This window comes from Gallinula chloropus (assembly GCF_964237585.1).
Source record: "Gallinula chloropus genome assembly, chromosome: 2".
Classification (NCBI taxonomy): Eukaryota; Metazoa; Chordata; class Aves; order Gruiformes; family Rallidae; genus Gallinula; species Gallinula chloropus.
In genome coordinates this window covers 110,279,919-110,306,957 of record NC_140086.1, presented here as the reverse complement: position 1 = coordinate 110,306,957, position 27,039 = coordinate 110,279,919, and the positions used below count along the sequence as shown (strand labels likewise).

The 27,039-nt window shown below is 44.1% G+C and overlaps 1 protein-coding gene across 1 annotated transcript in view; it reads right to left on the bottom strand.

Annotated features, from left to right (window-relative positions):
* ITGA9 (integrin subunit alpha 9) overlaps window positions 1-27,039 on the bottom strand; it is a gene marked incomplete at both ends in the record, with an annotated part of 230,158 nt that overhangs the window by 185,414 nt on the left and 17,705 nt on the right. Inside the window, 7 exons of the mRNA XM_084260536.1 lie at window positions 1,400-1,494; window positions 4,068-4,173; window positions 6,218-6,355; window positions 9,721-9,789; window positions 13,121-13,206; window positions 14,750-14,879; window positions 17,220-17,287. Coding sequence (XP_084116662.1) covers window positions 1,400-1,494; window positions 4,068-4,173; window positions 6,218-6,355; window positions 9,721-9,789; window positions 13,121-13,206; window positions 14,750-14,879; window positions 17,220-17,287 — 692 coding nt within the window. The remainder of the gene's footprint in view (window positions 1-1,399; window positions 1,495-4,067; window positions 4,174-6,217; window positions 6,356-9,720; window positions 9,790-13,120; window positions 13,207-14,749; window positions 14,880-17,219; window positions 17,288-27,039) is intronic.

Here is a 27,039-nt window from a genome sequence, read left to right as displayed (position 1 = left end):
TACAATAACCTTTCACCTCTGGGTTGAAATCCAGGGCAGGTAGGCAAAGAGCTGAAGTTGTTGTACAGCTTTTTCGGTTGCACATGGGAGGTGAATTGGTGGTGTGTCTGGTGCCCTACAGCACACACCGGGAAATGGCAAAGAGATACTGCCCCTAATTAGTTCCCCCTCAGCTGCCACAGGACACTGGCAGGAGTGGTATGACCATGATACCCTGCCACCCTCTTGAGCTGACCTTTGTCCCACTGACCAAGTGGAGAGGCACACACCATGTCTGCTGACATTTCTCCAACTGGGAGGGAAAGATCACAAGCAGGATGCTTCTCTTCCCACTCTGCTCCTCTGGTCCCTCTCAAAAATGTAAAATTTTCCCATGAATGGCCAAAAAACCCCAAACAAACAAACAAAATAAATCAGACCGTTTTCAGCAAGAGCTGGAAAGCTCCAGACTTGAACCACCAGAGAAGAACCTCCCAGTCAGTGGCTCTCAGCAAGAAATGGGCAGAATCCTCCCCATGACACACATCAGTGCATTTTAGAAGTATAAAAAGTCATTTAATATTTTCTAAAGAGCCACGCATAGCATATACATGGTAAAAGGAAAGACTAAACTTGTATGGTCTGTTAGAAGAGTCTCCCTTTATTTCTGCTTAAACTGATTTACTGCAAAGAATCCCACCCAGCAACAAAACAAAATAATCAGAACTTCAAACACATAGAGGGAGGAAAGACTCAGACTCTCTGAAAAAAGAAATGTGCCAGACAGACACTCGGGATGTATGCTGAGCAGCATGAGCATAAATCTAACTTCTCCACTGCCTGGCTACAGTAGCTGAATTGCACTGAGTCATCTCTGCACAAGATGCTAGAGCATATCACAGCCAAGATTTTACTTCATAACAATGGTCAGGGGAATAGCACCCAAGAATGACCTTGTGATATATTGTTACATTGCAATGAGAGGGCCAACAGAACAGGCAAAGAGGCTTCTGCAGGGCACAAAAGAAAACTCAGTACCTCTTCCTTCACACTAGGCCTGCTTCTACAGGAAGGAAGTGCAGCTTCCCAACTCCCCCCGGCCCCTCCATAATTTGTATGCTTTCATTTCTCCTCTGCTGCAGTACTACCTTTAAAAACTGACATTCAAACCCCAATAATTCCCTTGCTTCAAGAACTACTGCAACAAAAGACACTGAAAAATGGCAACTGACTAACATAGTTATACCCTACAGCACAGACACAGACAAACTTTGGGAGAAGCCATCTTCAACCTAGGACTGAGAAGAGGATGTAGAGCTATGATGAAGGTACATATAAAGGGGCCCCTAAGTATGGATTATTTCTGCAGGCCCTGGGAAAGTGACTTCAGATAGGTATCATAAATGATAGTGTCACATACCATAGAGTATTGAGGTACAATGCCATCGGCGTCCCCATGGTAAATGTACACTGCTCCTATGTAGTCATCCTCCTTAGGTGCTCCAATGGCAACATCTGTAAAACAGTTGAGATTATAAACACTTCACAATCCATTCCATTAATCCAAATTCTGCCCAATTTTAGAAGCAAACTATCCACAGGAAAATAGCTCCCTGTGATGAAGATGATCAGCAGCTCATGTGAACCTGGCTAGAAGGAACTTGCTTGCTTCAATTAAGAGCTCATGTTAAGACAAACTTAAAAAAATACACAAACATAGATGAATTTGTACATGCATGTGGCCATGTTGTGCCTAATCACAACTTGCTTGTTATGGAAGTGTGTGTTAATTAGCCAATTACATATTCAAAAAGTTAATTTAGAATCCTCTCCTACAAAAAAAAACCCACTTCAACCCACAGCAACATTGGCTTTGTGAACTAAGACAGCACTGGCAAAACATTTATTGTAGTACTACATTTAGTTTTCTTGAAAATCCAAGGCTCCAGAATGAGGCTGGGTATAGTAAGTAGATAGGCAGGAAGAAAAGGCTGCTGAAGGCACACTTTCAATTTACATTTGATCCAATTTAACTGCAAACTCCACCTCCCATTCTTCTCTCCTGGCTGAATCTATTGACTACACAGCTCTAGAATTAAACTCCTCCTGATGGCTTCATACCCATGGACTAATCCAACTCACTCTGCAGTCTCTCCATCACCACAACTGACTCACTAGCAGCAACAAGAACACGCAAATGCATGCCCAAGTGCAGAGGAAGAGCATGCCTACCAGGTGAGGGCAACCTGCAATAAGGTTGAGTTAGGGTTAATTGGATACGGCACCCTGAGTGGTCGAGAAGAAACAAATCCAGGCACACACACTGTGCAAGTCAGTCTTTCTTTGGAAGTCCTTTATCTGCGCTGCCAGAAATCAGGCGAGAAGAGGTGCCAGCATCAACACTTTGCTGTCACCTATTCCCTTCTATGATCTCATCGCCTGGGTAGATGGACCGAGAGCAGTGGATGTCATCTACCTTGACTTCAGCAAGGCTTTCGATACTGCCTCTCATGACATCCTGATAGTAAAGCTGAGAGAGCGTGGGATAGATGAATGGACAGTGAGGTGGGTTGAGAATCGGGTGTTGGACCAAGCTCAGTGGTGATCAGTGGAGCAGAATCTGACTGGAGACCTGTGACTAGCGGTGTTCCCCAGGGAACCTTGATGAGGGAATAGCATCGACCATCAGCAAGGACGCTGATGATACAAAGGTAGGAGGAGTGGCTGACACACAGGAACACTGCACTGCCATTCAGCAAGACCTGGACAGGCTGGAAAGCTGGGCAGGGAGAAACCAGTTGAAATTCAACAAAAGCAAGTGTGGAGTCTTGCACCTGGGAGGGAATAACCGCTTGTATCAGTACAGGCTGGGGGATGACCTGCTGGAGAGGAGCTCTGTGGAGAAGGACCTGGGGGTTCTGGTTGATGACAGGTTGGCCATGAGCCAGCAGTGTGCCCTGGTGGCTAAGAGAGTCAGTGGGATCCTGGGGTGCATCAGGAGGAGTGTGGCCAGCAGGTCGGAGGAGGTGATCCTCCCCCTCTACTCTGCCCTGGTCAGACCCCACCTGGAGTATTGTGTCCAGTTCTGGGCTCCCTAGTTTAAAAGAGACAGGGATCTCCTGGAGAGAGTCCAAAGAAGGGCTACGAAGATGATTAAGGGTCCGGAGCATCTCCCCTACGAGGAAAGGCTGAGCAAGCTGGGACTGTTCAGTCTAGAGAAAAAAAAGACTAAGGGGGGACCTTAATGTTTATAAATATCTTAAGTATGGGATGCAGGTGAAAATGGCCAGCCCTTTTTCAGTGGTCTGTGGAGACAGGACAAGGAGCAATGGCTGCAAATTAGAGCACAGGCAGTTCTGCACCAACATGCGGAAGAACTTTTCACAGTGAGGGTGGCAGAGCACTGGGACAGGCTGCCCAGGGAGGTGGTGGAGTCTCTATCTCTGGAGATATTCAAGACCCGTCTGCACACCTATCTGTGCAGTATGAGCTAGGGAGCCTGCTTTGGCAGGGGGGTTGGACCCGATGATCTCTCGAGGTCCCTTCCAACCCCTATGAGTCTATGATTCTATCACAGCATGAGATTTCACACCAAGCAGCCTGCAAAAGGTGCAGTGGTAGAATAAAGCAAAGGAGAGAAATCATTAATAGAGTACATTCTATCAGGAGTGAGAAGCTACTTAATTACACTGCATGATAAGAAACACAATTATGTCAACAAAACTAGAAAGGCTTGAAGACATAAGGAAATGGGAAAGGAGAAAGAAATCAGACTGATATCCATTTTGTTCAGGGCATGGGTATCTAAAGCCTTTTATAAGCCACAGAGGGAAGAGGAAAACGCAAAAGCAATATTAAAAGATGGGGGGCAAGTTGTGTGGGCATGGACTAAACCCACATCAAGGACAATCAGCTACAAAATTCTTAGCAGACACAAGCACTTTTATCCTCTAGCGCAAGCCCAGGTGCTGATCAAGTGCAGAGGAGCTATGGATGCCATGCAGCACCCAGCCACATGAGGAGACAGGCAGTGACACTAGCCCCACTGGCATTTCCAGGGAAATGTCCCAGGAGGAAATCACACTGACCTGGGAAGCCATCATCATCGATGTCACCAAGGGCAGCCATGCTCTCCCCAAAGTGTGCGTTGTAGGCACCATCACCATCCAGGATGAGCTGCTCTTCCAGCACTCCCTAGCAAGTAGGAAACAAAACAGGGTCAGGAAAATGGTGTGAGCCCTCCCCATGGGAGTTGTCAGCGTATGTGCTGCAGGAAGCACCTGGGACAGAGTTGCAGTCTGACTCTTGCCCTCACTGAACACTGATTGCCAGGGCACCAAAAAACTACTTTGTTGGGGTTTAACTGTCTTCTGTTTTTTAGATTTTGAAGGAGGGGAAAAAAGTGCATGAGTGATATAACTAAAATGCTAAATTAACAAAACGATAACTTAATGATGTAACTAAACACAGTCAGAGGACTTGCTGAGCTCATGAAAGTTTCCAGATGCCTAGTATGCAATAGCCCAGAGCTTGCTCTAATGGCAGAGTACATCTGAGGAGTGAAATCCTCAGTGCAGGTTTATTCAGCTAAACTCCGGTGAGTTAAGGAGAATTTTCCCCTAAGCAAAGAACATTTGGGCAACTGGATTTGAAGAACTTTTTCACTATTGGACAGGATTAAAGCGAAGTCCCCAAAAAGTCTTCTGAAATGAAGAATAAGGAAAGAGATTTAATGAAATAAAGAGACAGAGGAAATTTCAGAATAAAGTAGCTTTGTACTCCTATGCTATGAGAAGCCTTATATGGATCTGGTATTTCTTGCCCACCCACTTTCTGGTCAGACACATAAGCCTTAGTTTCATGCAGTCTTCCCTCAAGAGAAAAGCAACATTTCCACAAGAAAACAAAATCTGGTTACACAACCCAACTCTGTAACCACCTCAAGGGTTGTTTTGTTTTGTTTCTGCTTCCTTTGTGAATGAGAGTAAACTGCCCTTTAGACCATGTAATAAAATCTTTTTCTTGGCTGCGGGGAGTTGCTGACTTTAAGAAAATCCCACATAATGAAATTGAAACACAACAGAGCGGAGACAGGCAGGCCTTACGTGCAACTTGGTTTTTTTTTCAGTCTTCACAGGAAAGGGCAAAATCTAGGTGTATTAAATCTAGCATCACTATGCACACTTGTATTATAACATAGTTGTCTCCTATCTGCTGCAATGACCTCTTCAGTTATGTTAAGAAACACCTACTAGCTTTCTGACTATTTTATATAAGACGAAAATTAACTCATGCACACTCTCAGTGTGAAGGGGAAATGTTGGCTGCTTGGCATTCTGGACTCAGTCCTGAGGGCCCAGCACCAGCACTACAATATAAAAACCAGAACAGACAGGGGAGCAAAGCAAAAAAGTTAAGTTTATTTAAAGGAGGAGTGATACTAGAAAATAAAATTACATCCAAACCAGTTCTGAAGTCTCCCAAACACTGCCTAAAGGACTTGTTGTGAACATTAAGTCTAGCATGAACAAATTCCATACACTAAAGTTCACAAAATACTCATTAAGCAAATCAATTTTATTTTGGTCCATAACTCCTACTTCCAGGCAGCAGGTTTAGGACCTGCATATTAAAACACATGATAATAGGTAAAAAAAAACCTGTTTTCTTATAAATACAACAAAATAATGATTTTTTTGGCCAATGCAAGAAAATTTGGACTTTTCCAAGACTGCTGGTGGATCATGTGACATCCAACAGTACCAACTGATAGGAACTTCCCACTAAAGGTTATATAAGGGGCATAATGTAAAGACAGTGAATTCAATCTTCGGCTTCTCTTTACTAGGACTCCTAAAACCTCAGGCATTTTTATTCTAATGTGTAGGCTCCATTGACCACCCAAAACACAAAGGCAAATTCAGTCAAAGCTACTGACTCTTACTTGGTTTTGGCATCAAGTTCACCTAAAGCCACAAATACCACAAAATTTCAACATAAAACCAGAAACTTTCCCAGACCCACTCAAAAGACTCACAGCTCTGTAATGAATGTGGGCTGGTTTCTGGGAAGCCATGATACCAGATGGTTCCTGTGACTTCATGCTCTGCTAGAGCCATCCAGAGCCCCACAGTCTGAGTTGTTGAGTTTCACCATGCAGTGAGGAAAGGACATTAGCATTACCCTGCCTGACCCCATGCCCTCATCCCTTACCAAGTCATCTCCTGTACATACTCACGTTTCCTCTGTTGATGTAGACTGTGACTTGACCCTCATCTCTGATCTCAGAAAACATAGGTGCTCCGACCAGCAGGTCTGACAACCCGTCAGAGTTCAGATCAACTGCACATAAGGAGGAGCCAAAGTAAGAGCCCATCTGTAACCAAGCCGAGTCACAACAAAGCATTCAGTATCTGCCCACACACAGGAGGAAATAATTTAGGTGCTGTTTTTTTTCTAATTTAATTTCAAATGATGACTTTCTGCTTTATCACTCACAAGCACTCCTACAGAGAAAGCTAAGAGGATAATTCTGGCAAGAATTAAATACTTTACTGTAACAGTGCACCAGCTTGGATGTTTTACCAACAGAATAAAGTTTATACCCTGGGATGTGCTTAAGTGAGACACTTTAAGAGTTTTCTTAGACTAGCTTTCACTTGTCAAATACTTAAAACCACGAAGAGGTGAACTAAATTTCCCAAACCAAGACCTGGTTAGTGATAATTCATGCCCAGCACCAGGCTTCCTACTTTAAGGTGTGTACAACAGATCTTCTGGGAAGTCCTTAAAGAAATAGTAAATTTAAAAATAAAATAAATAAAAACAAGAAGAAAAAAACCCCCAAGGGGCAAGGTATCCATGAAAAGAGACATCTAAAATTACCTCTTGATTGTGGACTCTCTTCCCCTGCTCTATTTCTATCTATTACCTTCAAATACCAGTACTGCTTGTTGGTTTTGATTAAAGCATTTCCTCTCATATACAGGCAGGTGAGTTGAGATAAAAAGATGTCTTTCAATAAAGGCTTTTTAGTTGATACACAAAAAACCTAAGCCCCTTTCCATCTCCAGTTATTGCTTGATAAAATTCGATTGCTTAAACTTAAGAAATACATTGATTTCACAGGGGATTGTGCAGTCTCCTTCTCTGGACATATTCAAGACCCCTCTGGACACCTTCCCGTGCAACCTGTCCTAGGAAACCTGCTTTGGCAGGGGGTTGGACTCGATCTCTTCCAACCCCTACAATTCTGTGAAACTGTGAATTACATATTTTTTTACATGGGCTAACATTAAATGCCAACAATCTCCAAACCAGCACTCATATTACAAATTTCAAACCACATGTAAACACAAAAAGGAAACCAAAAGCAAGAATGATATTCCACCCTTACTTCATCGACTTCTGCTAAGGTACCACAAGGCGTACACTTTGAGACCAACTACAAACCAAAATCTCAAAATTCAAAGCAACTTCACAGGAAAATTGGAGAGATATTGGTTCTTATTTTCATTTGAGCTGTTTACATATTAGAAAAAAAATTTGAGGTTCCAGAAATAATTATTTCCGTTAAAAAGAATTAATCACATTTCTCATATGCTTTTGAATTCCTCATTGCAGATCTCTGACCCACTGCCTTCCACACCTGGTAAGTTTAGACACAGGAGCCAGAGCTGCTGCTCATGCTAGAAGACAGGCAGCAGCAACTCCGTTCTACGCAGTCTGTAAGATTTAAAAGCTGCTAAATATACATAGTGGGGTGAGTTAAGGATAGAGTTTCAGTTTGTAATTCAGATTTTTGTGTTTGTGTGGGTTGAAGGTCAGACCTCAAACATCACTTGATTCCAGTTATTTAGTAGTTTAAGTTCCCATGTGGATGTGTTATTTGTTTTTTTTTTTTTTAAATCCACTAAGGTTTTAAAACAAATTTCTCATGGGTAAGGAGTGAAAGTTATGAAAAGCATTTTGCTGTGTATTCAGGCAGTTTTCAGGGAAAGACTATTATTTATTTAACTGTAACATGGTACATCTGCAGCGTGGGTGAGTTCACGGTGCTGTGAGAACCTGAAGTTTGTGCACTTAACATGTGTAACAAGGCACTGCATTTTCTTCCTTTTTTTTCCCCCTTGTCTGCATTTGATTTCCTAGTTCAGCCTTCAGCAATAAAAAAGGGAAGGAAGAAACTAGACAGATGTTAAAAGCAGGCCAACAAGAATGCAGAGCAATGAACCTTCACACCGCTGGGAAGGACGCAGCATTTTGTGAGAGCTCATTTCCAGCCAGTGCTCGTTGCTGAGCAGGACTGGTTATATTTCAGTCACAAACCAATAAAAAGTGATTTAGGACAGCCTTCTCTTTAAAATAAAATTCTCATTTGGATTTAGAGATTTTATAGAACACATGCTACTGGGGAAAAATAAGATGACAACCTACAAGAACTTGAAGGATGTAAATACTTGATTAGTTAAGTTACATCTAAGAATAACGTGATTAAATTGGAAAAATAAAGTTTTTTGGCTGAGACCTGGAAACTTCCTGATAGCTCTGTTCATCAGGCTGTTCTCCAGCAGCATATCCTTAGGGACATTTAAAAGTCAACAGGGAAAGAAATGAACAGGAAGCAATCAAACACAGGAGATGCCCCAGATGAACTGGGAGGTCTTTTCCTTTCAAGATCCCTGCAATTCTGCTAGTGCAGAGAGAGACAAGTTTTGGAGGGGCCCTAAAATACAATTAACACCATCCACCTACACATCCTTGCAGTTTTTCCCTATTCCAGACATGTTTTTAAAGACTCCAACTGTGCTTTGTTGGGAAAAAGAAACAAAATATTCTAACATTCCCAACTTCATGATACAGCCAAACACCAATCCTTCTGAAGGTAGCAGGTCTTCCTAAAGCCAGAAACCACTAGTAACTTCTTAGTTCTGTATTTCCTCTCCTTCCAGGAGAACACAGGCAACCCCAGGTACGGGGTATCATTTCCTCATTGCACTATTCCGAAGACAGACATCTTTTTGGTTTTACTTAGTGACAGACATAACATCGACTTCATTTTCCTTCCGACATATTCAGCCAGCCCGCAGTGAAGAAACACAAGCTGTTCCCCACTCAAACACAGCACGGTACAGAAGGAATTGGATCTCACTAGCATTCACTAAATTTCCTGGCGGGGTAGGAGGGGGCAGTTCAGCTCTATGACACCAGTCCTGAGAGCAAAGTGCAGGGCTTATTCATGGTGGGAAGGGGGAAATAATCATCTCCTGAGGCAATGAAATTGCTCCTCCACAAAACAGCGTGGCTAACATCTCCCTTGTCAGAGCAGGACACAAAACCAGACTGTGGTTTTGATTAAACTAAGATCCAGGTTACCTATATCTCCCAGTAACATCTACTAAGAGAAAGCCTCTGCATCTAGGCTCAACTGGTGCTCCATGTTCCACATCTCAGAAGGTGCTGCTACAGTTGCATATGGCTAAAGAGAACCACTTGTACACTGTTCAGCAAGAACTTTCATTTCAGTCACACGGATTTTGAGCAGACATTGAAATCATGATGGCTACAGAAGAAAGGGCATACAGCTGGCCTATACAATAGGCTTCACACTTCTGGGTGGAGAAGTAAAAGAATTTCCTTGACACCTTATGAAACAGTGGAGTGAAATTTGTGCTCTGAGATGACCCTGGCATTATTTCCCCTTTCTCTACCCATTAAAACACACGTAACATAAAAGCTTACCTTTTTCCCTGAGGCCTGAAAAATCTTTATTAGAGAGCCTGATCGTCTGTCTGTTCTGAAAATATAAACCTGAAAAGTGAAAAATTAAAAAAGTTAACCAATCATAACTACAAAACACATAATGGGGCAGCATTGGTGCTTTCTAAATGATATCCAAATCATGATCTTGGCCACATCTATTGCCCAGGTCTAATTCCATGACCACTTTGTGGCCCAGTCTCCTTTTAAAAGGCAAAACAGGGTTCTCCATTTTCCTTTAAGAGTATCTTGTCACCTACTTTTTTGATGCCCACATGCATACAAGCACATGAGTAATTAAAAGCCCCTAGCAAAGAAACTTTCCACCTCTCAAGTGTTTAGAGACTGCAGGGCAAAAGGCTGAGAAGTCATAACCCTGCTCCCCTTCCCTTATCCGGTCTTCCCTTCTCAAGGACACATGCCTGCACATACTGCACTGCAGACTTCACAAAGCTTTAGCAAAGGTCAGAGTAGAAATCCCAATCAGACCACCCAAGGTATTTGTACTGCTTCTGAAGCATTCTGTAAATCAGGAAGCTATTCAAACACAGTCCACTTCCATTGCTCACTTTTACTGAAACTGTTTAACCAGGAATCCTCAGGGATAAAGTATTTATATGAGTTTAATAACAGATCTTGTACTAAAATTTAAGACCTGAAATGCGTGGCTTGTAGAAAGGGATTCCCTTTGGCAGAAAGGCTGGCTCAGTCAGACTTGAGGCTCCTCCAGTGTCTGACAGGCTCCCTTCTAGTAGGTGCTCATGCAGTTTTCAGGACAGAGAATCCCTTACTTCCAAGGCTACATGTCACAGCCAAGCACTTGACATAGTTGAATATGTGGTGAGTTATTAATAGGTAGTGAGACAGAGTTCAAAGCTGTTTTCAGTTGAGAACACTGCACAAGATTTACTGTGGACTGCAGATACAGATAGACAGATATACTGTTCTAGATATAAAGGACTCCCTAGGTTTTGCAGTGGCATGTTTAGCAGCAAGAGCACATTGCCAAGTGTCACAACTCCAAATCCAGTCTTAACTAATGACACTCTCGGTGACTTTGGAGAAATGACTCAGTCTCATTAAGTATCTTGGTGTGACAACACAAAACACTTTCTATCAGGGAAGTGGAAAGGATTAACTTAGAGAGTGTGGAAAGCACAAGAAGATTGCTCAGTGCAACAGCCTGTATTCAACACCTCTCACCACCCCTTCACCCTGTGTTCCTGCTACCCACAACCCAAGGGCAAATAATGGGAACTTTTTCCACTACAGCAGTAGCCTTTAAACTACAAGGCCAGCTGCTTTCTCCCGGACCTCATGTTAGCAGCTGTTTCCCCCCTCCCCCTTCCCTGTACAGAAATTAAATCTGTCCCAGACAAAAAACAGGTTGGAAGAAAGGTGCCCTGGAGCAGCCGTAACAGGGCACCTGGGATAAGGAAACTATGTCTTTCCCATGCACAAGTCCTCTCAGTAGCAACTGTGCTGCTAATATATCCTGTATGCCCTAGTCATGCCAGATCAGGTATACGTATTGAGTTCATCCTCTACTTATATTGCATTTCACCCACTTGCGTTGCTAGCCCCTGGGGTACGGTTCCTACCAAAAATTATCTGTCTAAAGAGATAGTGTTCCTGGTAAAGGAGACCTCTCTTCATTGTTATGACTCAGCTACAACTCATGTCCCTGTGGAGCAGGAGAGCCAGAGGGACAAAGATGGAAGGGGGCTGCAGAACTTCTCTGCTTAAGCACATGGTGGCAACAAGTTCTGAAAGGATTGGATTTTGAAGCGGGACAAAAGCAAATTACATCCCTCCCTCTCCACACTCTGACTTCTCCACCTTTGATTCAGAAGTTTGTAAGGGTTACAGAGTTCACCCTCAACCAGCTTCCCTGATCGCAGCCCAGTAGTTGGGCACAGGAGTACCAGAGGCACACCGAACTCACCCACTATCTCCATCTAGCCATTCACTTGCTTACATCTTTGGCACATTGAACATATGTCTGCCTACAGGAAAAACATTTTATTTCCTTCTCAAGAGACTAGCACCAAGATTTCTAAGTACACCAGATTCTAACCCACTAAACATCAACATATTATGAAGTTTCAGAAGGGACATCAAATCACCTAGTAAATGGCTTTTTGTGCTACTAGAGATGATACCCTTAAGCAAATACCAAACAGTCAAATGTATGAAGGAAACAGGCAGAAAGCAAACTCTCCTTTCTAAATTTTTTCATTTCCCCATGTTTCAGTTCTGCATCAAAAGGGCTTGGTAGCAGAAGGTCTAAAGGGGTGGCTTCTGGGGAAATGGCACGAAGCTGTGCCAGGGCAGGTTCAGATTAGACATTAAGAAAAAGTTTTTCACTGAAAGAGTTGTCAGGGCCTGAGACAGGCTGCTCAGGGAGGGGGTTGAGTCACCATCTCTGGATGTGTTTTTAAAAAAAGGAGTAAATGAGGTACTTAGGGATATGGTTTAGCATAGGACAGGAATGGTTGGACTTGCTGATCTTAAAGGTCTTTTCCAACCTTGTGATTCTGCAAGAAGCTGCTAGAAGCTTCCCCTCGTCTGACAGAGCCAATGCCAGCAGGCTCCAAGATGGACCCCACTGATGGCCAAGGCCAAGCGAAGCAGTGATGGTGGTAGCACCTCTGTGATAACACATTTAAGCAGGGGAGCAGCAGGTTTCACATCCAGAGACATGAGAAGTTGTGAGAAAAAACTTCGCAGGCACCAAGGGCAGTGAAGGAGGAGGGGGAGGTGGTGCTCCAGGTGCCAGAGAAAAGATTCCTCTGAAGCCTGTGGAGATGATCATGGTGGAACAGGCTGTCCCCCTGCAGCCCATGGAGGATGATGGAGAGTAGAGATTCCACCTGCAGCCTGTGGCGGACCCCATGCTGGAGTGGGTGGATATACCTGAAGGAATCTGTGACCCTGTGGGAATCTCACACTGGAGCAAGCTCCTGGCAGGCCTTGAGGACCCATGGAAAGAGAAGCCCATGCTAGAGCAGGTTTGATGGCAGGATTTGTGACCCAGTGGGGTCAACCCATCACACCGGGAAAGGTTTAAGTGATACCTGTGTGTTACAAGTCCTAAACAGAAGAAGTGTGAAAGAAATGTTGCCTGTGTCTTGTTAAAAATAACTTGTAAGGATTGGGTGGGAGAGAAAGAAAAGAGGGGTGAGTGATGTGAGGCACCAGGAGGGGGAAGTCCAGAAAATTTGATGACTCCATCAAACTATCCCACCTCTTCCCCACTCAGAAGGCAAACAACCCTGTAGGCAAAAATCTCTTGGCATCTCAGACACATAGGAATTGCATCAGTATTACCTTTTTGCTCCACTGAATGGAACCACATTATTGTTTGACAAAAAAGACGTACCTTTCCAATGCCTCCATCCTGGGGAGCTCCTCCTACAACGTCCGTGGTAGTCGGCTGAGAGAAATGACCTGCTGTCACTGCATATCCTGAGTGGCAGATGGGCAGGAGAAGGGAGAGAAAATAAATAAATAGACAAATGGTCATGAAAGTAAAGAGCCTGAGAAAAAGGTCATCCAGCTGGATCACACTCATGGGGATCACCACTCCTCTTGGGGTTCACATTATTAGTGCTCAAACTTCCTACTCCGGATTCACCAATATTCCACTCATGGCAGTGGGAAGTGACAGTACACCCTCCAGTACTCTTCCAAAAGCTGAGAGAAGGAAGGGTGTGTGTGTGTGTGTGTGTGTGGAGGTGGGCAAGGGAAACACAAAGCAGGTTCAGTTACTGAGAGTCCAGAAAGGGAAGCAGTAAAACAGGAACAGGCACACACAAACAGACCACATCATCGCAAAGAAAGTATCATATTAGAGGGTGACAGTCCTACATTAACCAGACAGAAGTGTTCTCCTCCTTTTAGCTAAAGTCACTGCTCAGGAAGCCTTGGAAAATTATGTGCCTTTTTGGGTTGGGTGGGGGTGGAGACTGGTGGACAGTAGACAAAGAGGTGGGAGAAGTTAATGGCTTAAAAAGATTTTTTGTTTAGGCAAGAAGAAAAATGGGAGAATAGATCAAAGAAAGAGGGAGTGTATTTGAAAGAAAGAGATCAAAGATTCAGTCTTATTTCATATATTAAAATGATATATAATAACTGAAGTGTAGTTTCCTTCTAAGGCTGTCTTGTATTTGCTGTGCTCTTCTGCTGTAAATTATGGGGCTCTTGTCTACATGGTAAACACTATAATTCAGGTCTATCAGTGACAAAACCTATTTATGTCCTTAAATGCGTATAAATACACTCCTCATCTAGCTATCACCAAGCGACATCTTCAAAGTGGTATTTTTCTAAAGACTAAAGGTTAAGGGGAAAAAGAGAGGTCAGTGCAAGTCTCCAGTCAAACAATATCAAGCTACCAACCGTTTGAAGTACATTATAGGTCTCCACCATCTGAGGCACTGGGGATTAGGTGGAAGACATTAAGTATTTTTGGAACATTAGCTGTTTTTAGAGCTAGTAAAAACAATCGAGTTAAAGACATACTCAAACCTAGAGGCAATGAATCACGTGACTCATTTATTTGATGCTATTTTTGTTGAATTAATTTTGTACCAGCAATATATATTCTGTAATTACGTGTGTACCCATTATAAAGACTGGTGTAGGCAGACATGCAGCCTAACTGATGATAAATAATTTCTCACAGGGCAGAAGTAGGAATGCAGGAAGCCTGCTACAATCCTCCAACATGATTTTCAGTCAAAATGCATTTTCTATATTAGCAAAAATAAGCAAATTAAAAAGCAAAGTATTTATCAAACAAGCAAACAAAAATGGAACATTCTAGCTGCTGCTTTGCTTATGTTTATTTCCAGGTAGGTGAACCATTCAGATGTTCTTCCTCTCACACTTTTCATAAAAATACTATATACCACCAAAAAAAAAAACCCAGTGTAAGTTTTATAACAAAGCCTTGAAATATGTTGATGGACTGATCCATTCTCACAGCAAGCACCAGAGAGCTGCTTACCAAGGTATGTGTACCGCCTGGCTATAACAGCATCATCGTTCAGCTTGTAGTATGTGTTGTCAGTGAGATTCAGTACTTTGACAGTTCCTGTCCAGTAATAAGATCCTGGTGCTCCCATGATGACCAGCTCCTACAACAGGAAAACCAAAACGGTGTGGGGGAAAGGATTGGGGGAAAAAAAATAAATACCAATCAACACTGGACAAAATTCATATTTGACAAAGTAACAGAGAAGGGACAGGATAGTAACTCAGAACACCAATTATAAGCCTATCTGTAACCATCTCCAGTCTGTGTATAGAGAATACCCTTCTTCCCAAGACACACTAGAGACACAGGGTCTTCCTTTTTGCAGCCCACTTCTGCTCAGCTGTTCTACTGCTTCAATGAAGAACCTTCCTCAGATTTAACAGCCATTAAACTTACACAGAAGTCTCTTTCCAACTGCCACACAAAACCACAACACTTCTCCAAGCATCTTCTAGAAGATCGGAAACCTCCAAGAAGTGACAGAAGTGCCCCAAGCCCACCCAGACCTACCATTCAGCTACAGACTGTGCCTCAGCGCTGGCTGACCTATTATACCAACCAATCAGGAAAGACACAGCACAAAGGACTTTGATTTTACAACTATTAAGAAAAAGAGCTGCCATGCACTCAGCAAGCAGGACATGTGTCATGTCATGGTTGGAACATTTTGCCTTGCTCTGTCCTCAGATACTCTCTGCTTCTCAAGAAACAACCTGGCTATAGTTCATTACAAACACCCAACAGGATTTTAAAAGTCTAGAAATCAGACAAAATTTGATCCAGCATCCAAAAAAGGTAGCTACTCATGGATAATGCTTTAGAATCAAAATCAAAAGTATGTTTGCATGCAAAAGAGATTGTGAAAATGTTGCCCCCAAAGCATTCCAGCCGGGAAACCTTCTTCCTGAATATTGCCCTGAAGCATTCAGCAGGGAAAGCTTCCTCCTGAACATGGTTTTAAGTATGTCCAGCAAGGAACCATATTAAACCTGGGAAGTATTAAGCCTAGGTAAGCTATCCATCCCTGGAGGAGACAAGAGGACAGCTGCTTTGCCTCACATCTCCATTCTGTCCAAGGCCATGGGTGGGCTCCATCCTTGTGGGAAAAGTCCCACGCCAGGTACCCCTTCGGTTGACAAGTTCCAGTCATGGGGGAGACACTAAATATGGGATTTCCCTAATAAGACTATAGGTGCAGGACTGCAAACCCAAAGAGCAGGACATGCTTGGCAACAGCTTTTTTCCTTGGGAGGGGCTACGCTCTTGAGGTCAAGGGATCATTTACCAGCAGGAACCACTACAATCAGCAGTGCTTAACGTACTTCAGGGTCTTGCCTCTTTGACCCAAAAAGCCATTTATCTGCGTTTCCTGCTCAGTGAGCTGCCATCAGGCTGAAGCAATGAAAGTTCAAAGATATCTTCGGAAACAGGGTAGCAAAGGATTTAAAGCATGGGAACAGAAACAAGCCAGAGACAGCAAGACCAGCCAGGAAACAGCTGCTGTTGGATGAACACCCAGTTATCGGTGCCACTGTGGCAATGTCACCTTCAGCTCCAGTTTACTCCGAAATCACCTTCTGCCAATTCAGAGGGGACACCTTTATTCTGCTTATATCACCTGGACAATAAGTGCTACAGACTAGTGCATATATAATTAGGAGAAAGAATAAATGGCATGATGGTAACAAGGAGCCTGATACTAAAATAGCTTTTTTTTTTTCCTTAAAAAAAAATTTAAAATTGCAAAACAGACAAACAGAAGAAACCCACATAAAATGCAAAACCATAAACAAGATCCCCAACCCTGTAACATTACCAAAAAACCCACCAATACATAAGTATATAAGGGAAAAAAAATTATCCTTGACATAACTAAAACATGGCTTACAGACTTCTGTCCAGGAATGAATATGGTCTTGCATTAGAACAGCTCTAGAGCATGCATTTTACACACTTTTTTTTCCCCCTCAATCTTTTTTGAAATATAGAACTCAAGCAGAACTTAAAAAATGTTTCCCATATATATGTACACATGTGCATGCATTTCTATATTCACAGACATGTATACCCACACATACATGAACAAAGCCATTCAAGGGAAGATTGTTTTACATCATCACTTAAAGAGTTCGTGTCAGACACAGAGATATCTATATGCAAGTTCTGGGATGTACACACAGAAAATATTATCTAAGGACATTTCCCAGAATAGATTCATTCATTCTTGTCAACAGACCTTGCACATACACACATGGGCAGCCACTGTGCAAGATAGAGGTGCCCAGGAGGCCTGATAAGGCAGGAGAGTGTTTGCTGGCAGGAAGGACCATGCTTAGTGCTCAGCCCATTGTCCAAGCCATGTTCAGGGCTCCCTCCTGGGGCACGTGGCAGGAGAACCGTTCTCCAACCCAATCCCTTCCATACGTGTGCCCCTGCTCACCTCAGTGAAGAAGCCTGCAATCCCCGCCTGGCACGAGCCATGCTCCTCCCCATACTTCTTCTTGTACTCTGGATAGAGAAAGGAACAAAACAAACCATGGTCATCCTTGGTATGGCACACACTCTCCATCTGAGCTGTCTGCATTGCGCAGCCTCAAGGGCCATCAGCACACAGCTCCCAGGCTGACATAACTCCTGACATATCAATATGCACCCTGGCAGCATCCTCACCCACATCAGGGAGAAAGGAAGGGGGCTGAAACCCCAGCAGACATCCAGCATGCTGTCTGCAGAGCTGCTAAGCTAGCAGTACCACAGTAATATGATAACAGCAGCAGTAGCCTGGTAAAGGTGCATCAGCAGATGCCCATCTCCAGTGGAGAGGGTAGATCCACAGAGCAAGGAAGCATGCAAGAGGTGATGCTCATGCCTGTGGGCCACTGACCCCACATCAGGATGTTTAATCCCCATGCCTGTCACTACCTCAGAGAGACAAGAGATTCTTCCCTAAAACAAGTTAGCAAAGTTACTATAAGATTTCTGGCTGAAGGTTGCTTCGGGACACTGACCCCAGGAGGGAGGCAGGAGAAGGTACTGCTTTAAGTGATCAGACAACAGTCTCATTTGGGGGATGCTCATGGTTGCTGTTTATCACAGCAAACTGCTCAGAGCTCCCACATGGGACCAGCCAACAACACTGCAGTTTTTGTTTCCATATTTTATGTAGCGATTGTTTCCTGTATCAAACCTGAGAGATTTTTGCTGTTCCTTTTGCAGAAGCGGGGACAGGAGGGTGAGAGGCAAAAAGAAAGGATGATAAAAAAAAAAAAAAAGAAAACCACTTTTTATCCTTTCTTAATCCAAACATTTTGATTTTAGTAGAATTTTAAGTTTTGAGATGGATCGGAACTTTTGCAGTCAGGGCACTGAAACAGGCTGCCCAAGGAGCAGTCTGGGCATTCAAAACCCACCTGGATGCTGTCCTGTGCAGCCTGCTTTTGGTGTTCCTGCTTTGGCAGGAGGGTTAGACTAGATGACCTCCAGAGGTCCCTTCCAACCCATATCATTCTGTGATTATTTTCAAATACTTGCCATACTAATGAGTACCCAGCTTCAGCATATTGTCACTCCTGTTTATTACAGCTACTCATGCTCCAAAATCATTTACCATATAGCCTGATAATTTTGAATTTACTTTTATGGTAAAGTAAGGACCATTAAGTCCTTGCTGAATGACAAAAATTTTGATGAAATCAATGAGCAAATTGCTTCTTTGGAAGCAAGCAGGTTCCTTTTGAGTTGCACTTTATCATATTGAAGATCAAAGAAAATAATCAACTGCCTCCTCCCTGAATTTTTTCAAAACACACACACACACACACACACACTATTCCCCCTTTATACATTATATATAAGCTTTTCATAACATCATAAAGATACTCAGATTTTAAGAAATTTGCTGAAGTCATACCAGTTGCACAGAGAGAGGTTTAATTAAGGAGACCATGCAGAATGGCAAACTGATCCACATGTTACAGCCCAACCAGCAAACACCCTGAACTGAAGCTGGGTCCTGCCAAAGCAGATGTGCATCCTAGCACACCAGGATGGCCAGAACCACACAACAAATTTTCCTGAGAAATTGGGCCTATATTTGCTGATGGCTATTCAGAAAGTGATGTGTCTCTAAAGCACTAGTTCTTCACATATAGTCTCTCACAGACCCAGGCACTCCTTGCCAGGGGAAAAAAAAAAAATTGTTTATTGATATGAACATTTTTTATTCAAAAGAGCCAAGGAGATGAGGTTTCTCTCTCTGGCATTTCCTGAAAAATAATGCTTTGTATGTCCTAAAGGCCCTGCCTTCACTATGGCTGGATTCCCACCCCTGTAACTGAAGATCCATGTCCATCCTATGCAGAGGCTTTAACTTCAAGCCAATATTTTCCCTTTACATGGCATATTGAGGCATGAACAGACCTTGCCTTTTTCCAATTTTGCACTTGATGCGCTGTAATTCCAAGGTGCTTGCAACTCCAAAAAAATGCCACTGGCCCCTGTAGCCCTGCAGGTCCTTCTGACTTACCTGCTAAACCTATCAGGAGGTTCCTGTAATGCCAAAGCTTGAGGCCTTAGAGACTACCTTCCTACATCTATATGCTGTAAGGCTGGATTTATTTTTCATTGGAGGACTACAGGGCCTTAGACTGATGCTCAGGCACCACAAGTGAGCACTGCTCCTTGGCTGAAAAAACACCACAGGGCTGCATAGTCATGACTAACCAAGCCCGCCAACCAGGCCCACAGCTGGCCCCAGAGCCCAGCACCCCTTTAGGCACTAGAGGTCATGACCCCTGCTGGGTCTTGCTCATGACACAGGCCAGGGCACAGCTTCTTAAAAGCCAAATGAGCCCTTTGTCCAGGACAAAAGGCAAGAGGACTTCTTATGTGTATATATTTCTTTCAAGACCAAAGTGTCTGTGTCAGGTCCGTAACAAACTGGAGCAAGTGACTCCTGCTGACAATCTGATCAGATTTAACATGTTGTATTTTCCTACAAATTGAATTATGCTTGGCTAACAGTTTAAGTGTCTCCTTCTAAACACACATGGCTCAATTCACTTCAAAATATCTTAATGGAAATTTTCCTTGTTAGCTTGTACAGTGCAAGATTTAAGTCAGGCAAATAACGTAAGTGCAGAGAATGCCCCAGCACAGTAGGGGAGGCAAATAAAACTTGTTTCTTATTTTGGATTTTCAAGTTTCTCCTTCTTTCCTCCTATAAATAAGCTTCACAGAACTTTTTTCCACAAGTTAGCAACATGCAAAAGCCTCATGATGGCAGCTCCCTCACCACCCAGGCTTTACCATAGACCCGGGTGAGGCCCAAACATCTCCACACCATCTCTATGTATAGCTCCAGCCACCTGAGAGACTCCATACAGGTGGGTGCAAGTGATCTGGCCCACACAAGCCATCCCCTGAATCTGTCTGAAAAGAAAAACCCAAGGGCATGCAAAAACCATAGGATAGCAGATGGAAGGGTAGCAGCTTCCACAATGGAACAAGGCAGCTATTCAAGGGTGGTAGAGGGATGTGTAGCTTCATGTAGCTGTGTTCAACAAACATGCAAAATTGCTTTATTTCTCAGGATGAGCAGAGGACTTCCTTCTGATAGATTACCTGCACATACACAAAAAAAAGGACCAAATTCAGATCTAGGAGTAACTTCAAGCAAACCCCCCCAAATTCAAGGATACAACACAACTGATTTTCATCAGCAATTTATGTATTAGAAAAGAAACACACTGTGTTTTCACTGTCAAGCAATGAAATAAATTATTCTTTAAATGAACCAAATTATTATTAGTTGTGCTTAATACAGATTAGGAAAGATTTGGCATTTTATATAGTTGTACAAAAAACCCCATTCAGTACATCCACTGAAGCTCATACTTTCACAGACATCATTCAATGCTTTATGTGACATTCAGTGGTTTTTAAGTCACTTTTATTGCCAGTGCTACCTGCTTAAACTAATGTCCCTCCATTTCACTTAACTAATTATGTTTTGATTTTAACAATGGATAGATTGGAATGCAGTATTTTGAGTAAATTCAGAGCTTGGATACTAGTGCTTCTGTGAACTAAAGACAAGACATCTAAACACAGAATCACTTAAGTTGGAAGAGACCTTTAAGATCATTGAGTCCAACCACAATCTTAACTTTAATAAACACCTGAGAATACCCCTCTGGGAAAGAAAAAACCAGAGCTTACAGAAGAATAAATGGATTCATTGTAGTAATGCAGCATGACATACAGCAATGATGCAAAGCAATAACCATCTGTCCTCCCTATAGGTATCAAGACTCCTTCCTATCATTACAGGGTCTGGAAACTTCACACACACTGACTAACCTCAGAAAGAAAACAGCTTTAGTGACATTTTTCAAGAGGAAACAAACACAGAGACCTAAACACCCTAGACATTGAGGCTGCTTGAGCATCTAAAGCTCCCCTGACACAGAGCAGATAAGAGCATCCCTCTTTTTTTTCGGGGGGGGGGGGGGGGGGGGGGGGGGGGGGGAGGGGGGCAGGGGTACTGGGGATTCAGAGATAGACACAGTCCTCCCTAGGGAGCCAGCAGCCAAGCCTGGACAGGCACTGGGCTCCTGGGTTCTAGCATAAGGCTTTCAGCACAAAACCATCCTTTCTTGTCAGCCTACCTAACTCCCATCTGCAGCAGCATTCCCCCCTCCCCATGCTCAACCAGGACTCCTTTCACCTCAGGCATCCATGGTCACAGCCCAGCACAGACCCCCATCCTGGATGGTCACAGACCTTATCCCCAGAGCCAGTCTCCCTCTCCCAAGCAGCAGATGACCCCAAAAGGCATGAAAACAAAGACCGCTTCTACCTCCCCTCCACTTCAGTGCACAGTAGTGACACCTGTCACTTGAACGACACTGCCATCCATCCAGCAGTGCAATGCAAAGATCAACCAGCAGGAATCGGTGCAGTCACTGTGTCAGCTCACAGCTTTTGCACACCTGAATAGCAATATTTGCATGAGGTTTAAACACTGCATACAACGGATTCGGCAGGTTCCGCACAGCTCCAGGCAGTAACTGCTGTGATGAACAGACCCTTTGTTTTCACACTTCTTCATTGTTCTCTCTCGCCTGCCCGCAGACTGCTGTGCGCCCCCGATTACACAGACCGCAAGCCACTAAGCTAACTGCTGTGGCAACAGCTGATAGCAAAGCAGTGGGACAAGGCTGAATCTAGAAGAGGTGGCCGCCTCTGCGACTTTGAAGATGCACCATGAATAAATACATAAAGGGAAAAAGAAGAAAAAGATGGTAATCAGAGTATACTGAGTTGGAAGGGACCCAAATAAGGATGATTGAGTCAAATGCCTAAAAACCCCCAGAACATCTTCATATACTTCCATGCTTTCATTTCCCTTACATGTGAAAGAAAGAGCTTTTTAGCCCCAAGCAATAGCACTAAAGCTATGCTGCTTCTAGCTAAAGATGCCTGATATCTGGCCAGTCCCAATATGGGACTAAGTTTGGGTCTATCTTTGTCTTCTCATATGAGTGGGGTACAGCTTATGTTTGGGAGTGCTAGATAGCAACAGAATACATTCTGTAAACATACAAATTGAAACGCCCCTTTAAAAATGTTTCAATTAAAACAAGCGAGATGTTTTATAACCTGAGATCATCATGGCTACAACAAATGTAATGACAAAAAAGTAATTGGATAAAACAATACACAAACAAGAAAGATAGGTTGTGGCATGTGATGATTCTAAAGGCAAATGCTCCTCAATCTCTTCTCTGAGCAAACCTTTCTAAAAGTCTCTAAGCAAACTTCAAGACCATAACATGAGCACCACCGTGCAATAAAATCCTGTATCAACCATCTTCACAGATGGAAGCAATGTGGACAGTTATAGTAAACTATCATTTGTGCTGGAATACTCTTCCTTCCTACCTATTACAGCACACTAGGAAGAAACAGTAGCATTCTTTCTGACAGAGGATTGTGGTCTTGGGTTGCACCACAGAGCCCAGATATTTTGATAGCTCCCAGAACACCAAATGTGGTCTGGACCCTGTGGGAAAACTTGCTTATCTCTTTGGAGGCAAGGCATGTGAGCATGTTCCCCTTATTTACTAACCAAAGGGTCCATCAGCCTTCACCACCAACTCTTCACCACCAACTTTTCACCACCGCAGAGGAGTAGAAGCCATCCCAGCTCTCCCCATCAGCTAAGCTGGCTTCTCACAGTAGACAGCCACTCTTCTTTGCAAGCTGAAGGCAGATCCCTTTTTTGGAAGGCCATTAAAGCTATGGGGAAAATAACCAAGTAAAAGGACTGCCTAGAAGACGGTGGCTCCATATACCAGTTGTACCACAAAGACCATCCAGCTCATATAAACCAGATTAGTTCCTACTCAGAGATAGCATTTAACTATTAGGCTTGCTGCTGTTCTCATTAGCACTCAATCACTCCAGACTTCTGTCAGCCCTTTCAGGGAAGCTGGACAAGAATAAGATGGATTATGACTCCTATGTTGTTGCACCACTACTATCCAGCCAGGAAATTTCCATTTCCTTATCTTTAATTATTAAGCCTGCTTTATGTGGAGAGAAACCATACCACATCTTTCCCAAGGACAGGCTCCTCTCCCTTTCTGGCACAAGACTTTTGTTATACAAGCTGATAATCCATTTCAAGATGCACACATACAGATGGGTGGAAACTGACATGCACTCAACTGGCCTGCATCCTTCGCCAGTTAGGTGAGAGCCAGCTCTGCTTGTGGACCATGTAGCCACACCAGCCTCCTTATCACCTTAGCTGCGGTAACAATGGGTCTTCTGAAAACAAGCATGGAATTGCCTGCACACATTCACACACAGCAAGTCCCAGAAAAGAACAAGACACCAATGACCTCAGCAGACTCCCTGGCACACACTTGCAGCCCCAAGTCTAGCAGCCTCCTGGCAATGGCCACAGAGGCTCTCGGTGTAGCAGCACTTCAGCTGCATTATGCACAGCATTTATTGCCCCCACCAGACTCCCAGCTTCTCCCCCTCAGGCTGTTCCTCAGTGCCAGTGGAGAAGAATTTCTTCTTTGCTTCCAGAAAGCAAAGGAAAAATGTTACAGGGATGACTATAATCTTATTTCATGGCAAACCTCAAACAGCGAATCCCTCTGTGTGATCTCTCTCCATGGCTCGCTCTCTTTGAGCTTGTTTTATTGGAACTTAAGGAGTAAACAAATGCAGCCATCCCTTGTGATACTTCATGATTTCATGTCTGATGGGGGGGGTGGTGGGGGTGGTGGACGGGGATGGAGAGGGAGAGAGAGAGCGCAGCAGTCTCAAACCTCTGATTTTCACTCTAGCATGGAGTGAAATTAAGCCAACATCAAGCTGCACCAGTCCTGCCAACTTTCCACTGGCTGCTCTGCATGTACTAGGCCCACACATTTCTATTTTCTAGCAATTCCTGGCAAATATCCTGTCAGATTAGTAGCATTTTTTTTACTCCAAAGACATGACGCACACAAAAACACAAGCAGTTTGTCTCTTCCAGAAACCACCTCCCTGCCACAGCTTCAGACAGGCCAACTTTCAGGCAGCGCAGCAGCACAGTCACAGGTTCAGACACAGCCCTGGCAGTCTGTCCACATGCTCACATTGACCATAAAGTTAACACTGGAGTATTTGCAGTGCATTTTCTCAGTGTGAGGCCTTATCCTGATTTTGCTGACAGGTACAAGGGGAAGTAGTAAAAAAATGTAAAAGTACAAATACAGCAGGACAGTGCTCACAACAGGAAGACTTACACAATTTACTTGTATTCTGCTGTAGCACAAGCTGGCATGGCTGGATGAAGATACTCAAAATCCATCATGTCTCAAATAACCATAGAGTCAAAGAATACCCTGAGCTGGAAGGGACCCATAAGCATCATTAAGTCCAACTCCTGGCTCCACACAAAGCCAGCCAAGTCAGAGCATGTGACTGAGCATTGTCCAGATGCTTCTTGAACTCAGCCAAGCTCAGTGCTGTGACCACTTTCCTGGGGAGCCTGTTCCAGTGACTGACACCCTCTCAGTAAAGAACATCTTCCTAATATCCAGCCTAAACCTCCCCTGTCAGCTTCATAGTGTTCCCCCAAGTTCTGTCACTGGTCACTGAGGAGGTTGGTGCCTACCCCTTCACTCCCACTCATCAGGAAGCCACAGACTGCAATGAGGCCTCCCCTCAGCCTCCTTTTCTCCAGGCTGAACAAAACAAGGGGCTTAAGCCTCATATGGTAAGTCTTCCCCTCCAGACCCTTCACCATCCTTGTTGCCCTCCTCTGGACACTCTTCAATGGTTGTGTCCCTCTTGTACTGTGGCTCCCAAAACTGCACACAGTATTTGAGGTGAGGTTGCTCCAGCACAGTGTAGAGCAGGACAATCACCTCCTAGGACCAGCTGGCCATGCTGTGCTCGATGCACCCTGGGATACAGTTGGCCCTCCTGGCTGCCTGGGCACACTGCTGGATCGTGTTTAACTTGCTGTCGACCAAGACCCCACATCCTTCTCAGCATGTCTGGCCTCCACTGTCTGATCTGTCAGCCTGTGTATAGCCAGGGCTGCCCCTTCCCAGGCGCAGAATCTGGCACTTGCCCTTGTTAAACTTCATGCTGTTGGTGATTGCCCAGCTCTCTAATCTGTCCAGCCTCAGGGCCAGGAAATGGTCAGTACATAAGCACATGCTGTCTCCAGAAGGTTTGTGGCAGCAGCTCCCCAAGCAAAGCCCAGAGGGAGGTGAGGAGCTGCCTCAGGAGAAAGAACAAGCACGGAGGGGACCCAGCTGTCACAAAGCAGGCTTCACAGGCCACTAAGCTGGGACATGGCGGCTCACCAGTGGTGGAGAAACTCACCAGGACATAGAATCATAGAATGGTATGGGTTGGAAGGGACCCCAAGGATCATAGAGTTCCAAATCCCCAGCCACAGGCAGGGACACCAAACTCCAGGCCTGGATCTACACAAGGTTGTCCAGGGCCCCATCCAACCTGGGCTTGAACACTTCCAGGGATGGGGCATCCACCATCTCTCTGGGCAGCCCATTCCAGCACTGTCTCTGAAAAGAGCTTTCCCCTAGTATCTAATCTAAACCTGCCCTCCCCCCCCCCTTTAGCTTTAATCTGTTCCCCCATGTCCTGCCATTGTCTACCCCTTTAAAAAGCTGAATCCCCTCCTGTTTATATGCTCCCTTCAGGTACCAGAAGGCTGCAATGAGGTCCCCCCGCAGCCTTCCCTTCTCTAGGCTGAAGAAGCCCAGCTCCCTCAGTTTCTCTTCATAGGGGAGGTGCTCCAGCCCTCTACTCATCTTTGTGCCCTCCTCTGAACCCTCTCCAACAGGTCTACATCTTTCTTGTATGGGAGAACACAGATCTAGACACAGTACTCCAGATGGGACCTCATGAGGGCAGAGTAGAGGGGGACAATCACCTCCCTGTCCCTGCTGAACACCCCTCTCATGATGAAGCCCAAGATACATCCACTGCTTTAACTCTCACTTACTATACTCAGCAGCAAGCTTTCTGCTAGCTGCTGCCAACTTGGGAAGGGGAGAAATGAATAAAAGCAAAGAAAAATTAAATGTCATGCCCACAACAAACTCTAGCGTGTCTTGTTCTATGAACTCCCACACTTTGTCAGGATCCTACAAGCAAGAGGGGAACAATGGTGCCCAGGCAGACAGGAAAAACCAAGAAGGTGTTTTCCCCCAAGTATTCCTATGAAGGCTGAGATATCTTCGGAGATATCTATCTTCTTCCTAAGAACACACTCATGCTGCTGATTTAGTTAACTGCTCTTGGCCAAGGAGACGCTTTCTTCTGAAGTCTTTAGGAAAGGAAACACGATACAACAGTCTCAAATTTACCAGTGGGCTAGAAAATTAAGATGTTGACACTTGGAATTTGGAGCGAAATGAACAGGCACAAGCACCCATTACTCAGAGCTGGAGCCCTTCCTCTCCATGCCCTTCAAACCCAGACCCTCAGAGGATCCAAACAGGGACCAAGACACCTTATGGCACCTGAAACTGTTTAATATCAACTGCTACAGAAGTTCCCTGACATGAGCAAGGTTTCAAGCAGCCATTCCCCACCATTCCCAAGTTTTCTGATAAACCACAACACAAAAATGAAAACACTTCCTTGAGATAGGCAAACTGGCTCCCAACTGCAATGTAATTCAGGATTTTTACTCTGCTGCAGCACAGCATGAAAGG